General features: G+C 39.8%; 1 protein-coding gene across 8 annotated transcripts in view; it reads right to left on the reverse strand.

The window, feature by feature from the left end:
• Positions 1-1226: 1226 nt before the first annotated feature.
• Positions 1227-17386, reverse strand: part of LOC106069798 (uncharacterized) — a 178833-nt gene continuing 162673 nt past the window's right edge. For all 8 annotated transcript variants that reach the window (XM_056038730.1, XM_056038731.1, XM_056038732.1 and 5 more), the window contains 5 exons: positions 13654-14775; positions 5000-5132; positions 4468-4569; positions 4009-4182; positions 1227-2789 (listed from right to left, as the gene is read on the reverse strand). In XM_056038730.1, the coding sequence (XP_055894705.1) occupies positions 2520-2789; positions 4009-4182; positions 4468-4569; positions 5000-5132; positions 13654-14775 (1801 nt within the window). In that variant the 3' untranslated portion in view covers positions 1227-2519. The remainder of the gene's footprint in view (positions 2790-4008; positions 4183-4467; positions 4570-4999; positions 5133-13653; positions 14776-17386) is intronic.

Here is a 17386-nt window from a genome sequence, read left to right on the forward strand (position 1 = left end):
ATTAAAAAAATTAAGATCCCGGTGGGTGCTTAATTGCAACTGTCCACAAAAACTAGCAGTTCATGCTGTTACTGAAGGTCTGATGTCTGTGAGGGTGGGAGAGGGTGGATTCAATAATTCAGACAAAATATAAGAGCTCACATTTTGAGTTAGGACCCCAAGAGCTGGCGGTGTGGCCAATACATTTGTACTTACACTGGAAGTTTGGGCTAGTATGAACAGATTTACTCATGTCTATTCTTTTCAATTTTTACAAGGAAGCCTAAAAAAAAAAGTCTGGAAATTTGATATGTTGCCCAGATGAAAGTAGAATTTCAGGGAACCACAGTGTTTTAAAAATACCTTTAAAGGAAAAGCTTGTTCTACCTTTGGTTTGTTAATTGTGGTCCTAGTGAAATGATTACATTTGGTTGAAAATTGTAATTCAGAGATACAGGTGTACTTGAGAAAAAGTTCTCGTTTCTTTCTTCTTCTTCATCGTTCTCATTGTTATGTTGGAGCGTTCAGATGACTAGACCAATACATGAGATGAACTGCGCAGTGGTTTCCAAATCAGGGAGCTCTCCATATAGTTTTCTTTCAATTGGGGTGATTTGGGGCCAATGTCTTATACGGGCCTCTTGGTAGAGAGAGCAGTTTTGGAGGACGTGGTCGGCATTTTCTGTTGATACTCCACATTGGCAGATTTCACTGGTTCCAATTTTGAGCTTCCGGAACATGTGTTGTCGCATTCTGTTGTGTCCGGTCCTGAGTCGAAAGATTAGACGTTGGTCTTGTCGGGATAGCTTATAGTAAGCGTCTTCTTTCTAGTGATTTGGATGGGAGCTCGTCCATTTCTCATTTATTTTATCTACAATTAATTTCTTCATTTCTTCTGGATAGAGTGCAGAGTTTACTTGTGAGTTTGTTCTCCCACTCTTGGCGAGTGTGTCAGCCTTCTCATTTCCTACTAGTTGTATGTGAGCTTCGTTTCTTTCAATGATAATGTTTCTGTGCTTATAGAAATTTTTGTAGGATTCACTAGATTCACAACATGGCATCCATACACCCAGTGTAACAATGGACTCTGTTTATAGGCTTTAATATCCAGGGCCAAGGTATATTGACTAAGAACATGAGAAGTTCAAGTTTTGGATATATTAGGACTAATGCTGTTTTTCTTAAAAAAAAATTAAATAATTATCATTTTGTCTCAACGTATTTCAAAAACTGAACACACAATGTAGTTATAGAGTCAAGCAAATATTTATTATACATACAAGATCATCAGAATATCAAAACAATAAATTATGTGGACAAATTGTTTGTGGTTACAGAAAACAATGAAGAAGAAGAAGAAAATGGATCTCACAACCAGACCTACCACTGAGCTCAGCTTCATCTAGTAGGACAAGACTCAAACAAATCACAAATGAAATCACATTGGTCAATCCAAATGGGACAAGCTATGAAATAGTTTCTAGTTTCAAACTGTAGTAACAATTGAAAAAAAAATTAGTCAAATATACAAAACCACTTCATTGAACTAGAAATAGAATAAGTCCCATCATGCATCTAGAAATAGAACTCTCAAAGGACACCCAATGTCAGGACAGTTCTAGCAGTCTTCTAATGTTGGTTAGAAAAGAATCCACATTTCCATTTTGTGCACATTATATATAGACAACTGTCAAAAGGTCACTTAAAGTTTAACCATTAGATCATTTCTTGAATGCATAGATTGAAATACACTCTCCCAATTTTAGAACTACTCTATTTATTTTGTGCATTTGATCAAGTTCCAGGCCATCAGGGTCTGACAAAAGAGAAGTGGAAATAAGTGATCGTTGAATATATGAATCCTAGTGGCTTCAAACATTGACACAGTTATGACTGCACAATATGAAAATTTTAAGTTATCTGCTTCGATGTTAATTTTCGAACACAGTATGTGTTGGTCCATAAATGTACAGATAACATTAGGAAACAGGTCATAAGCTAACCATACAAGTAAATGACCACTCCGAAGCCTTAGTGCCTAGCTGTGGTCAAACCTAGACAGGCCTCTTCAATTCTCTAGATAAAATGTTTGATCATAAGTAGACTATTACATTGACTATGTTGGTTACTATTAGCATACATCAACATCACATGCACACCAACCATTGTTACAAGATTTAGTAGAACATATTGACAGAGAGGTTCAGGGAAAGTGTGGATTAAAAACTGTTACCAGGGTAGCAAGGGAAAGGAAACAATCTAAAATCAAACTCAAGAAGCTCAAGTCTGAAGTAATGTACAATTCACAACAGGTGACAATTCAGACTTCTTGATCCAAAAACAGTCAGCCAGAAGTCAGAGCACTCTCTAGCACTTATAGTAGAGTTTTAAGAGTTGGCGAAATTTATGGAATGTGCTGTCGATGCAATTCTTTTGTATTTCTTTGACTTTGTGTCAAATGCAAGTTAAGTTGAGATAAAAAAAAAAAACAAAAACAGATGTACAAAGTTGCATTATGGTTAGTCTTTGGTCAAACGGCACTACATGCCCGAGCCAGGGTCAGGGATACTTTTCTTTAGTTCCGCTATCTGTTCCCCGCCCAGAGTTATTTTATCCTCCATCTCCTGCAGGTCAATCGTTAGCTTGGACTTCATCTTGATGTAATGATTGTAGTCAGCAAACTCCACTTCATCCAACCTCTCACGAAGTATCAAGGACAGCTGCTCATTGCGCTTGTCGATGTCGTCTTTCAGAAGTTTGGCTTCCTCGTGCTTGGAGTGCAGTCTCTCTCTTTTATCTACGGTGAGTTTCTGAACAAATCAAAGTGTAGAGAGGGTTAGAATCATTGTTAGACAATAGTTACTAGAGTTCATTGACAACTTAGTCTACCAAACTGTGGGGAGAGGCTATCTAAGAAATATGTTCATAGTTTTATATAATGCTTTCTCAATTTGTTTAGTTTTAGAAGTTTGGAATGTTCCCTACAGGAATGAAGAGTTTCAAGAGTATTAGTTAGATCAGACATCCTGTACGATAGGATAACAGCGGTCAGGGTTTCAAATTAGGACTACTGAGACAGCGGTTTGAAGTGCATATCACACGATCATGCAACCCACTCAAGTGATTACTAGATATACTTATTATATGCAACAACCCACTCAAGTTATTACTAGATATACTTGTTATATGCAACAACCCACTCAAAGTTATTACTAGATATACTTTTTATATGCAAATCTTTGGGATCTATAGGGTAGATGATGTAAAGTTCATCTGTTTCCATGACTGTCGATTAACAAGAGTCACATAGCCAGCACAACCAGCTTTACTTTCCCCCAACTAATAGCTGGTACCCATTAGAGTTGGGTGGATTCAGGGGTGTCCAAAGTTTAAAGTGTCAGTCTTCATCCAGATTCAAAACTGAGACCCCTGGATTCAGAAGCCAAGCACTTTATCATTCAGCCACCATGCTGAAAAACAAGATAATTCTTTTCTTCATGGATAACTTCTAAAAACTTGAATAAAGTGCCTTTTAATTGTGAAGCATTTCAATGTAACATATATACAAGGCTAACATTATATATAGAACAACTCCACTAGATGACTTCCTTCTTCTTGTTTACAACACACTCGTCACTTCCCGCAAGTCCCCTAACTCCCCGGTACCAAACACTTGACTGTGTGTCACGGTTGACCACACATAGTAACCGTGTCACAGCATTGATTCTGCTCTAAATATCCCTGAAATCTAAATGTGGACCCCAAAGATTCTTCCTCTATGGCTAGAGGATGTATTTCAAACAACAAGCAGTTTAGTCTAGACCAGTGTTTCCCAAAGTGGGGTATGTGTACCCCCAGGAGTACACGCTGCACCTCATTAACTATGCTGATTTTTAAAAAATACCCATTCATTATGTCCATTCTTCTCGCGTTACAAAAAATGATAAAAAAGGGTACACTTTAGTCAAAAGTTTGGGAAACACTGGTCTAGACCAATAAGTTCTCGATGGAAATCAAAGAAAACCTTACTCTCAGCTTAGCATCAACATCTGGGGCTAAGGCTTGTACTGCATTCTCTGCCCTTGCCAACTGGCCCGACAGGTTCAACAACAGCCTGACAATCTTCTCAAGGTCATCGATGTAGGTCTTAAACTTTTCTCGTTCACTTTGTGTCTGGCACTTGGTCTCGATCACTTGATGCACCTGACGAGCCAAAACAAGATTCACAGTGATAACAATCACGGCAAAACATTAACAGTGCAATCCGTTAAGTCTACACTTTGAGAAGTTGATTCAATGAATTAAAAAAATAATAAAAAAAAAAACACAACTTCTTATGACCTAACTTTAAACCCGAATCCAAAAAAACATATAGGCTAAGTTTAAATTGAAACTATTGGAAAAGAAACAGCAACAAAAATTATAGCCCAAATTTAAACCAACATTTAAAAAAAAAAATAAACAGCTGGAAAAAAAAACAACTCTTGCCTGTTTTCCAAGCTGATCATTTTCAGCAATTTCTTGTTGAAGCATTTCTTTCTCATCTTTAAGGACATGGAGTTTCTTATGAAGTTTTTCTAAAAGCTCTTCCTGGAATATCAAAGTATAAACTACCATCAGTGCTGCACAGAACATTTCAATGTCAATAGTAAAAAAAAGTAAAGTTCCCCTTTCAGACCTTGTGGTCTATAGGGCAGATGATGTAAAGGTCATCTGTTTCTGTGGCCCACGGTTAACGAGGGTGTCATGTGGCCAGCACAACGACCAACCGCCTTTACTTTTCCCCAACTAACGTTAGGTACCCATTAGAGCTGGGTAGACTCAGAGGCACCCAAAGATCCTGAAGTTAAAATCAGTCTTCACCAGGATTCGAACCCCAGACCCCGGTTCGATAGCTAAGCGCTTTACCGCTCAGCCACAGCGCCTCCTTCAATGTCAATGATCATTGTAAAACTCTGGAAGCTAGCACCGGATTAATGTGACCTAAATGCTGCAGTGAGGGACAGCAAGAAACACTGACCTTTTGTTTGACCAGTGAGTTGTTGTCATTGATGTTCTTGGTGATGTCTTTAGTGACCTCTTCGTTGTTTCTCAGTTCCATCTCCAGCAGTGCTTTGGACGGAGACATCCAGTACTCTTTGGGGAGAGAGCCCCTGAAGAAAGATAACAAGCTATTTCAGGCATAAACCTTTAGGGTCCAAACACTTTTAAAACACTTTTAGAATCAACTTAAATTTGGTCAGGCTCCAAGACGCAAAAGGTAAATGTAATAACCGAAAAGAATAAAAAGTAAAGTTACAATAAAACATAAAACACTAAACCAGAACTTACTAATAGAAAACCTAGACCCATAACTTACAAATACAAAAACAAAACCTAGACCCATAACTTACAAAAACAAAACCTAAGAAAATACCCAGAAGGACACAAAGATAAAGGCACAGTTCTTATTTCATATTTCAGGATAAATGTTTCCTTAGTGCTCTTAGAGCAAGGAATGGGCTGCCACTAGATTAACTTGCATGACTACTGACTAGATTGACACCTGGATAAGAGTTGGACATATTTATCTTATGTGGGGTATAATTACTTTCTCTTTTGAAGTCAAGTCTGTAATTCAAAAGATATACTTCTTCTTCTTCTTCTAGCCAGCTTTATTGCTGCTGAGCTGTGAGCTCTTTTGCAGACTGTGCCAAGGAAAAAAAGTGTGCTGTTTTATAAGACATACAATGTTAGTGTTTCTATAATGAACTCAGTTGATGCCTGTAGGGCCTATATGTTAAAATGTATGTTAAAATAGCCTACTTGTGAATGTTGTTGCTTTTATAAAGAGTCCAAGTAATCGCAACAAATGTCCACTGAGTACCATTAAAGTAATATAAGTCTTAGATCTAAGTTTTAAGAAGAAATTTTATGCCAACTTTATTAATGTTACGATAGAATACTTTGTTTTGTTGAAGAGTGTAGTTACTGCCCTTGAGCGTTCTTGTTGCTACAAGAGAATTTCTGGTTTTTTTTTTCCAGATTTTAGAAAAGACGTGTGTGCTTTTGTGTGTGCAAGGATTATTAAATACTATTGTTTGTTCTCTTATTGAAGACCCGATATAAATTTTGTTTTCCTAAACAATGCCGTATGATTTCAAATAATTGAAACTGGATTGGTCCTGGTCATGGGAAAAAAATGTTTGACATGTTTTGGATTTTCTTTCAGAGTTGCAGATAATCTACTTCCTAGTCCAGGATGAAAAGGGGAGGGGGGGGGAGGATGAAAAAAAAAAAGGGGGGGGGGGAATGACAGGGGGGCAGGGAACTTGGGAACATCGAGACACCGAACGACATTCCAGCGCGCATGCCGCACGACCAGGCAGCCATTCTGCACTAATCTTTAATCTTCGGAATCGAATAAAAAGGCATTTGTAATTTGTATGGGACATGTTTCCTACTGTCGTGTGTAGAACTGGCATTTTGTCTATTCAATGACACCTCAAAACGACAATTTTGTCTATTTTTCTAGAATTTTTTTTTAATTTTTCCAGGAACATGGAAATCTATTGGCCGCGGGAACCCTGCACTAAGTTATAATGGTTTAATTTAATAATTTACACCTAGAATTAGCGCGGGACCTATGAAAGTCCGGGGCCCACTGCGACCGCATGGGTTGCGGTGGCCTAAGGCCGGCCCTGAATCATTACCCTAGGCTTGATGTGAGTCCAAAGGAACATTCATGCTGCTAACATTCTTCAATGACTGCACAGCTTTGGTTGAACTTGGATCAGTGGGAGGAACTAGTAACAGTGGGAGGAACTAGTAACAGTGGGAGGGAATGGACCTCATTCACCAATCGTAAACAAACATTTAGTCACGTGATCTTATTGATAAAACAACGGGGAAAAAAACTGTCACGTGACAACCATCATGAATTAAACATGAGATCGTAAATTATATAGAAGAGATAGAGCACCACGTGGCTAAATGTTGTTTGTTTACGACTGGTGAATGAGGACCATTAACTTGGCAGTTCACATTTCTTTGGTCATTGGGCCAAAACACAAACAGGTTCAGACACACACGCATCCACTGATGAATCATGGGAAATGTGTGAGTTTACATCAAGAAGCAAAAAAGACAGAAATGTTTACGTGTAAATCAGTGTGCAGTCAAGCTTGAAGATTCTTAACATGTCACATAGAATGACTGAAGGTTAAAGGGAAATAACTCAAGTCACACACGTAGAAAAACACATATAAAAAAGTAGACAACACACGTACAAAAGTAGACAACACACATACAAAAGTAGAAAAACACACATACACAAGTAGAAAAACACACATACAAAAGTAGACAACACACATACACAAGTAGACAACACACATACAAAAGTAAGTAGACAACACACATACACAAGTAGACAACACACATACAAAAGTAGACAACACACATACAAAAGTAGACAACACACATACAAAAGTAGAAAAAAACACATACAAAAGTAGACAACACACATACACAAGTAGACAACACACATACACAAGTAGACAACACACATACAAAAGTAGACAACACACATACAAAAGTAGAAAAACACACATACAAAAGTACGAAAAAACACATACAAAAGTAAAAAAACACACATACAAAAGTAGAAAAACACACATACAAAAGTAAAAAAAAACACATACAAAAGTAAAAAAACACATACAAAAGTAGAAAAACACACATACAAAAGTAGACAACACACATACAAAAGTAGACAACACACATACACAAGTAGACAACACACATACAAAAGTAGAAAAACACACATACAAAAGTAGACAACACACATACACAAGTAGACAACACACACACAATTTCAACAACATACAAGTTAACAGCGCATACAAGTAAACAAAACATGCACAGGTAAACAACACACATTGACAAATACACATTGACAAATAGTCTGATACAAGACTCGAAGAGTTTGGGTATATGACAGGTGGAGAGAACTGTGTAGAGGTAGGTAGACTAAGAGAACTGTGTAGAGGTAGGTAGACTAACTTACTTTGGACATTAGCTGTGAACAGTTTGCTTTGTTCATCTTATGTGGCCCATACGTGTCAGTGAGAAGAGCACATCGTTATTGTCAAGGTGAAATGTCAAGACACCTACCGAGCCCCCATTACCATTTGCACTTGTTTTAGGAGCATGTCGGTATTTAGGTCAGTCGTCCTAATCCAACATCCTCTTTTGTACAGCCTCCTCTGGACCATCTAGCATTCTGACTTAAGTAACTCTAAGCCCGATGTTTAAAGACTAATGGCTCTGTTCCAGATACGTGATAGACATTGTGTCATGTACAAATTAGTAACAATGTGGGATGGTTTATAGTGCAGTGGGGGACGACCAAGAGACGTGAACGTCATTTTATGTATAGATTGGATTAATGAAACACGTTAAGTTAAGAAATAAGGTTTTGAATATATTGTTTGCTCGCATAAAACAATATCAATTCGTTTGTGAACCATTCGCTTTTGCTCAAATACACAGTACATGTATACTTTTTTTTTTTTTTTAACATTTTGTAATAAGCCATGATTCGGACAAGGCTGTTAATTATATGTACCAGCTGTAATATTTCCACTTACTTCCCCTTGTAAACTAACAACCCGCGCTTTTTGACATTTGCAGAAGCACAAAGGGCGATAACTCGCAGTTATTTCGATTAGGAGGAATCGTCTGTAGGATAGAAACAAAATGTAGATTAGGAAGGAAGGAAGGAAGTAGGCCCTTCAAATACATTCTTTAGCCTGACATGGTGCAGTTCACTACAGCCTGGGTCTCCAAAACCTAGTCTTGATTACAGTAGGTTCAAAGTTTACCTTCCCTGTGATAGCATGTGAACAATTTCAATGACGTCAAGCCTTCCCCCCAAGCAGAAAGTTTCGAGTTTCCCCTCCAAGAATCTGTGTACATAGACATAAAAGAACTATCACGGCTATGGAGTTTATTGGCTGCATATGTATACCGAGCCTTCAAGATAGACCAGATCTAAACGGGGTTTCCCGATAAACAGGCAGTTAGAAGGCTTTCTGGGAGAAGCAAGACACGTGGGTGGCTTCCAACCAGAACTAAATCAACTCTGCGTGTGTTTAGACTTCTATCTAGAGCTAGAGGGCTAAAGGAGATCAACGAGAAAAGTAACGGCGCCCCTGCGATTTGGAAAGTCCGTGCATTTACTCCGAACATGAAAGGAAATGAGCTGTCCGTTGTAAACTGGGACAGTGTAGGAAACGAGGACAAATCAATCTATGTCGTAAACAGATACACATCTACAATCTATGTCAAAAACAAAGACAAATCTACAATCTATGTCGTAAACAAGGACAAATCTACAATCTATGTCGTAAACAGGGACACATCTACAGTCTATGTCGCAAACGGGAATAACAGCCTAAGACAACGGAATGAAATGGTAAGAAAGGTAACTAAGGCTAAAAAAAATCTTCTATTTCAACACTGAGGGAGGACACACGTTTTAAGAAACATATGCCATTGGCACTGTGTAGACTACACATTAAAGAAAAAAAAAGGGGGGGAGGAGTTGTCAATTTATTAAAAGTAAATAGGATCAGCCACCGAAATAAACCCATCTGGGTCAGGGGCGGCCTTAGCACTGCGCGGGCCCTGGGCGAATGTCATATGCGGGGCCCTGAGCTGTAAGGGTAGACTATATATACATCACGCTAACGGGGTCGTCCGCTTCTAGCGCTGAAGTACTGTACTGCTGGCCTTGTCACTTTACATAAACTCGAAGTGTTCTCCACCTTCTGGATCTGATACATCCACAAAACGCTACGTAAAAGGCATCTGCTCTTTGTGGCTAACATCAAGCATGCAGTCAAGGATGACGGGACAATATACCATCAGGTATATCAGGTTTTGAATCCTATATCCTTGAGCCTCGGTGTTCTTAATTCGTTAAAGATGTTCTTCTTGGGTCGACTTTGTCAAGCATCTCAACCAAGCCTAAAAACTTACCCTTGTTCGACGCACAAAGTTTCTATGTTCTCCCACGAAATGTGTGTGTGTGTTTTTTTTTTTTTTGGCAATGTACTGAAAAATCGCTATCATTTTTGCTAAGTCTGCGCGCCAACGTTTTTTTTCTTTTCTTCTTTGTTCTAGCATCAAGTTATCCATTGCACTACAAATGGGACATTCTCAGAGCTTCATTTAACCACGCGGACACATGCTTAAAGTAGGGATGGCTGCACGGCCGTTCGGTATGCGCGCTGGGCTGTTGTTTGGTTGTCTCGATGGTCCCGGGTTCAAACCCTGCTCGCTGCCATCCCACGTCGTCCTGCGGGAGATTTGAACTAGGAAGTAGGTTATCTGAAACTCTGAAGGAACATCCGAAACATTTAAAACATTTTACAAACATTTTAACGTGATTTAATGAGCCCAGGTGCAGCTGAATTTTATCACCGAGTTTCTAGTTGCAGCAGCTTTCGTTTAGCTAATTGGCAACCAGTAGCTATCGTGCCCAACAGCTTTAGTCTTTGGTATAAGAACAAAATGTAATACAGTCGTCCATTGACTTTCGCAGATCCGACTTTCTAATGAAAAAAAAATACGTTAGTTTTTTTTTTTCAATTTTTTCACGGGTTTTCTCACGGCTGCCCAATTTACAGTAGCCTTTTGGGGAAAAAATGAATATGTTATCGTCAAACTTTCTGGATGCTGATTGACCGACATAACTCTACGAGCTAGGCCACAGTACTTCTTCTTCTTCTTCTTCAACTGTCAGGTAGAGTTGAGCCCTCGGCTCTTGGAACTCTAGGCCAGCAAAAGTGAACAAGAGCTCCCTCTCACCGGCCTGAATGAGAACAGTGTACATTGTTCTGTCTGACGGGTGGGTCAGACTCGCGGCAAGAGACCACATACACTAAGACCCCCGCCACTTTCCTTTTCTATACCAGGCTAACTGTGCGGGACACGCCATTTATGTAACGGCCCCTTGAGGAACAACGCCTGGATTGTGACAAGGTTGTGGGAGCTTTTTTACAACTCCGCACAGTGCAATGAGGATGCTCTCGCACCCCCTTAGGCACCCCCACGGGAGTCAGTACAAAACAAGGAATCCTGCTCTCACACCCTCGTCCCCTTTGTTCTCTATGGCGGACTAAAGTAACAGTTTACTTACTGTATACTCAACTATTCTATTTATACTGTAAGGCGACCTAACAGTTGGCCTACTGTATGACTCTTTGTTTACGAAATAAACGATTTTGATTGGTTGCTTCCGGCTACGTGTTTTTTTTTATGCCAAGGTGAACTAATAAATAGTGATAGCCGCTTAGAATGTTAAAGTCATAAGATGTTGTCTTTGTCGTAACTGAACGTCAATTCGAAAACAAATATGCCGTGTTAAGAGCTTGCATGGTAATTTGTATCATACATTGAGCAATAAGTCCTAGTTTGTGAGAAATGGTCTGGATTTCGAAACTTACGGTGACAAGGGAATCTCTTTTCCCCCTCCCCCCTCAGGCGCCGGGCCTGGGGCGGTTGCCCCACTTGCCACCCCCTAAGGCCGCTAATGGGGTCAATTTTCAACGTACTAAAGTGACCTTTGACCTCCCTGGTGTTAATCTAAAACAAGGACAAAAACTGACGAGTGACTTTGCATAACACTCCATACAGTACCACGTGACAATCAGTTCGTGTCATGAGGCTAAAGTTTTATTTTTAGAGCAATGTAGGCTTACAGAGCTCTCTTCATCCAGATGGATGCATCAGAGTTTCCTTCCACAGTTTAACTCATACCAGCCTAGCACCATGTTCGTGTAATTTAACTCATACCAGCCTAGCTCCATGTTCGTGTAATTTAACTCATACCAGCCTAGCTCCATGTTCGTGTAATTTAACTCATACCAGCCTAGCTCCATGTTCGTGTAATTTAACTCATACCAACCTAGCTCCATGTTCGTGTAATTTGATATGCTAGTTTTCGGAATCCACAGTCAGAATCTAACAGACTGTGAAATTAGGGCATTCCAGAGGGGGTTACAACCAGTACCTACAGACATTCAAGACAAGGATGACTTGATGACGTAGGCTGCTTCCAGACGACAGCCTGTTGAAGGCCAGACTGAGATAATTGACTTCATCTTATCTTTGAACGAGCCCCCAGACGAGGTTCTCTCTTAGCTCAACACAGAGAATATCGTTCTATTTATGTAAGACGTAAACACCTAGTACTTGATTTACATCTAGATATATATTTCCAATTTGTATGTACATTAGAATTCCCAGTTCCGAGTCTTCCAACTAACTGCCAATGTATTTATCACACTACAGTGTTTTTAGGTCATAAGCGCAAGCTTGCGTTTTAGAAACGAGACGTAATTAGAAAAAAGGCGGGTGGGTTGGGGTATTAACATTTAGAAATGAAATTCTCTGGAGAAAAAAAAAATTCAGCCTCTAGTCAGCACTGCGTCAATCTACTGTAACTCATTAGTGCGCCTCGTGTTTCCATTTCATTCAAATTAGATCCAACCATTTTTAAATCACGCTAGAAACATGTTTAAGCTGAAAGCTAAATTCATGTCGCCTTCTCCATCCCTTCCCTTTTTTTCTCAAACAAAAAAACTTTGTAGACCGATTGCCAACGTGTTTCCATGTTGTTAGATAGTAAGGAGCCATTATGATGACATACTAGGACCAAACAAAAATTAAATCTATTTAACACATGCAGGGCCGAAATCAGAATACGCAAACATTTTAGAAGACTTAAAAGTAAAGTAGCAATAGTACACAAAACACTGAACCATGTTCTTCAAATACAAAAACAAAACCTAATAAAATACTCAGAAAGACACAAAGATAAAGGCACATTCCTCGTCCCATATGCTAGGACAAATTTCTACAAATGCTCCTTCTTCCCTAGTGCTATTAGAGCATGGAATGGGTTGCCTGAGCTAGCCAGGAAAACCAGTGACTTGGCAGAATTTAAGTCATTGGTTAATATGCATGACTAGATTGACCTAGGAACACACGTAGGACGTAATCATCTTTTTTGAAGTAACGTCTGTATTTTATAAGATAAATCAGAATACGCTAAGACAAGTATAGTATCAAAATCTACTTACAGTCCTACAGTAACGATCTACTTTTACTGTTACTGATTAATAGGTATTTTTCGAATCATGGAAACACTTGTTTCGAAGCTTCATAAGATCAAATGACATATTTATTGACTAGATTTACATTATCAGCTACTTTGAATTGATTTAGATCTGGTTTGGTTTTAGTCGCATAAATTTGGTGTCTCTGAAAGGACTAAATGAAAATGGCTGTGTTTAAGTAACACCCAGCAAATTGAGCAGTAATAGAGGTGTTACAATCGGACGTCCATCTAGATCTAGGTTTTTTAACTTAGTATTTGCAAGTATTACGACACATTGGTAGAGAGAATCAAGTAGAAATATAAATCAGACGTCATGCATAAACACTACAAGTGCAGTGAATAAGTCTACATACAGGTTCAGTACAAGCAGAACGAATAAGACCACATACAGGTTCAGTACAAGCAGAACGAATAAGACCACATACAGGTTCAGTACAAGCAGAACGAATAAGACCACATACAGGTTCAGTACAAGTACGTTAGAAGTGCTAATGTAATTGTGAACTAACCTTTTAGATATTTCCTGTGCCTCCGACGAGCTGCTAGATCGATTAGGTAACGTGTTCCTGTTTTTCAAGCTGGACCTTGTATCTGAGCTGAAAGATGTTCTGTCCATAGGCCCGCCGTCCATAGACTCGGAGAACAGACCGTCCATGTATTGCATGCGTTTCTTGGTGGAGTCCAGCCTCAGGACCTCGGATAACTTCTGGTCTTTGTCAGCCAAGTTCTGGGCCAGCTGTTGTGCCTTCTGGTCACATTCCAACTCCTCTTGGGAGGGTTGGCGGCTGTGGCCAGACGTGGACAGGTCACTGGAACTATGATCGGAGCGGGAAGTGTTGACACTACTGTCCGAGCGGCGTCGAGGGGTGTCGGCACTCACGCTGAGAAGGTCAGACCCAGAAGTTGACGCCGCTGACCTCAAGGGGGCGCTCTCTCGCCGCTGGTAGTCCCTCGGGGGCACAGCCGGTTCTTGCTCCGATGCCTTTGTGAAATAGATATTCTGACTAGAGTTAGGCAATGTGGCTTGGTTATTTTGTCCAGACCAATGATTGCTGTCATTGGTAGGGGCCCTACGCTGTGGTGAGTACTGAGAAAGAGGTATATTGCCCGGAGCAGGTCTTGAGTTGTCTGGGCTAGCCCAACGAGTATCCTTGTTGGTTCCATGGGACTGGTCTGACGTCACAGGCTCAACAGATGTTTGCTGAGCACCAGTTCGAGGGTTCTCATGTCTGTAGTCCCCCGAGTGAATGTTTCCAGGTAAACCAGAAGAAGATTCCTGAGACACTTGTGGGATAGGTTTGGTCTGAGATGAGTTTCGACCGTACGTGCTGGGCCTGGCAGGGCGCACGGGGGCCGGGAGAGGGTTTTGTTCATGGATAGGTTCGACCCTATCATTATGCAAATGTGCACCTTGCCCCGATTCCACAAGCGCGGACCCAGGCTCTTCTTGTTTCGGGTTGTCCTGCGTCAAGACGGACTCACTGTTCCAGGATTGTTGTCCGAGCTTCTGGTCATCCTCGTCCACACTGTTACTGTTTCCCTGGAGAACAGCCGCAGACTTGGATCTCTTGTAGGTGCCAATAGCACGGCTGGATTTGTTCTTATGGCCAATGTACGACTCCTCGGCGAACCTGCAGACAATATAATAACAGTTTGTGCTATGACTTTGTGAAAGCAAACAAAGAGTAGAGTTTATATATATATACATAAACTCAATATATAAGAAATATGAAGTTATGAAAGGATATGGAATGCTTTTGACAAGTATAACTCTGATAGAGTCGTAGGTTGTGTACAGCTAGATATATATATTTTTCTCTTGTTATCGTCATTTGTCATTTCCTCCTATCTAGCCCTCGTCAATCTGTCGGCTAGGATAAATATTGCTGCTTAGGGGGAACAGAGAATCTTAATGTAAAAGAGTTATCTGTCTCTATATCGCCATACCGGCTACACTTGCAGAGAGAATTAGGACAACATTAGTGAGATAACAAGTTTTTGTACAAGTCTCTGGGGAAACTGACACTAGATCTAGCTAAGTTATGTTTTACAAGCATGTGTTTGTGTGTGTGTGTGTGGGGGGGGGGGCCAACAACCCAAGAACTTGACTAAACATTAAAACGTTCAGTCTTCTGGAATGTTCTGACTGCATTTGTGGTGCAGGCCATTCAAGAAGTAAAACAAACAAGCAGTAGATCACAGGCGGTAAAGGTCAAAGGTCAGCCTCCGAAAGTAAATGGCAAGAGTAAAACAAAACATAACAATGTTGTTACGAGGTTGAAAAACAAGTTTTTTTTTTTTTTGGACTGTCTATATTATCTATGTCTATATTATCTATATCTTATCTATGTCTATCTTATCTATGGCTATCTTATCTGTCTATATTATCTATGTCTATATTATCATTATGTATGTCTATATTATCATTATCTATGTCTATATTATCATTATGTATGTCTATATTATCATTATGTATGTCTATATTATCTATATGAACTTTCTAGAATGTTTGTCTAGATGGCCAAGTCAGTGGTGACAGGAGTTGAAATGGACTTAGATCTAAATGTAAATCTATATTGTGGGCAGGGCCGGACCTAGGCCACTGCAGCCTATGCGGTCGCAGTGGGCCCCCACACTTTCATAGACCCATGCGCTAATTGTAGGTGTAAATTATTAAATTTAAACATTGTAACTTATATATAATAACAGATTTTGCGCGGCTTCCTGATTATTCAAGGGCTAGTGGAAATCTCTTTTTATTTCAAGATATACCAAAAAGTTATGGAAATCTCCTGAAAACTCATACAAATTAACCTGAAAAATAGACAAAATTGTCATTTTGGGGTGCCAATCCTACGCGCGATAAAAAAACAACGACATTGTCAGCTTTCATTGAATATACATTTATTGTAAAGACTAATGTATTTACTAATACAAAATCTTAATGTTGATATTATGCTTATCCCTACACAGCCTAGGCCCAGCGCAATCCGTTTCGCATAGGGCTCCTAGGACCGGCCCTGAATTTGTGGGGGGTGGGGGTGGGGGTTAATCGCTTACACACGTCAGCATCAACATCTCCTCGAGTCCTGCTTGTGTCATGGCAGAGTTGAATATCTGTTTGCACTGAGCTCATGTTATCAACCTGTTAGTGACGTCACGCCAGTCAGCAGCCACCACTAAGTCATGGAGTGATCTTACAGCACGCAAGTTCAAAATACAACGCATGTCGATGATAGCTCAGACTGACGTGGTGGTCGGGGGAATACGCCTATGTAGATGTTGGATTGTGTAACGACTCCGAGGAATGAAATCAAAAGATATTTTGAAAATGGCGTTTAAAAATGTAAAATGTTTTACATATTTCGGATGTTCCTTCAGAGTTGAAGATAGTTTACTTCCTAGTCCAAACCTCCCGCGGGACGACGGGGGATGGGAGCGGGCAGGGTTTGAACCCGGGACCATCGATAAATCCAAAACAGTCCAACGCGCAAACCGCAAGACCAGCCAGCCATCCATGTTTACAGACATTGAGTACTCTCTTTCTGTAGTAGCGGATGTGGCCAAGTGTAAGTCTACTTACTAAAAGTCTATGCTAAATAACCGCTATTTCATATCAAACATTCATCAAAAGGGACATTGATTCAAGGTTGGTGAACAATGACAAGTTCAAAGGTTAAAACGATGACGTTTGTTAAAAACTGTAAGAATAAAAAACGATAAAAAAAGTACGGAACAAATATTTCTATTTAAAAGTGATTCAATGTTTAACACGGTGCCACCAGGGCCGGAAATACCTTTAGGCAGCACAAGCTAAAGCCTAGGGCCCCCAAGAAATATTAAGTACTGACATAATATCTGGAATTTTTTTTAAAGGGACCCAAATCTCAAGTATCTTAGGACCTTTTAAGTCTAAATAAGGCACTTGGTGCTACAGACTTTAGTTGGAATTCAATGCCATTAAAAATTCTGGGACAGACGGAGATAACAAAAAATGATTAAAAAACAACAACAACAACAACTGTCTAATTAGTTAAAGAAGGAACAAAAAAAGAAGCAACTTTGGAAGTATTGAACAGTTTAGTGAGAAGATTAACGAGAATGTGTGTTCGTGGTGAGGACAGTTTAGTGAGAAGATTAACGAGAATGTGTGTTCGTGGTGAGGACAGTTTAGTGAGAAGATTAACGAGAATGTGTGTTCGTGGTGAGGACAGTTTAGTGAGAAGATTAACGAGAATGTGT

The sequence above is a fragment of the Biomphalaria glabrata genome, chromosome 8, assembly GCF_947242115.1.
Source record: "Biomphalaria glabrata chromosome 8, xgBioGlab47.1, whole genome shotgun sequence".
Taxonomy (NCBI): domain Eukaryota; kingdom Metazoa; phylum Mollusca; class Gastropoda; family Planorbidae; genus Biomphalaria; species Biomphalaria glabrata.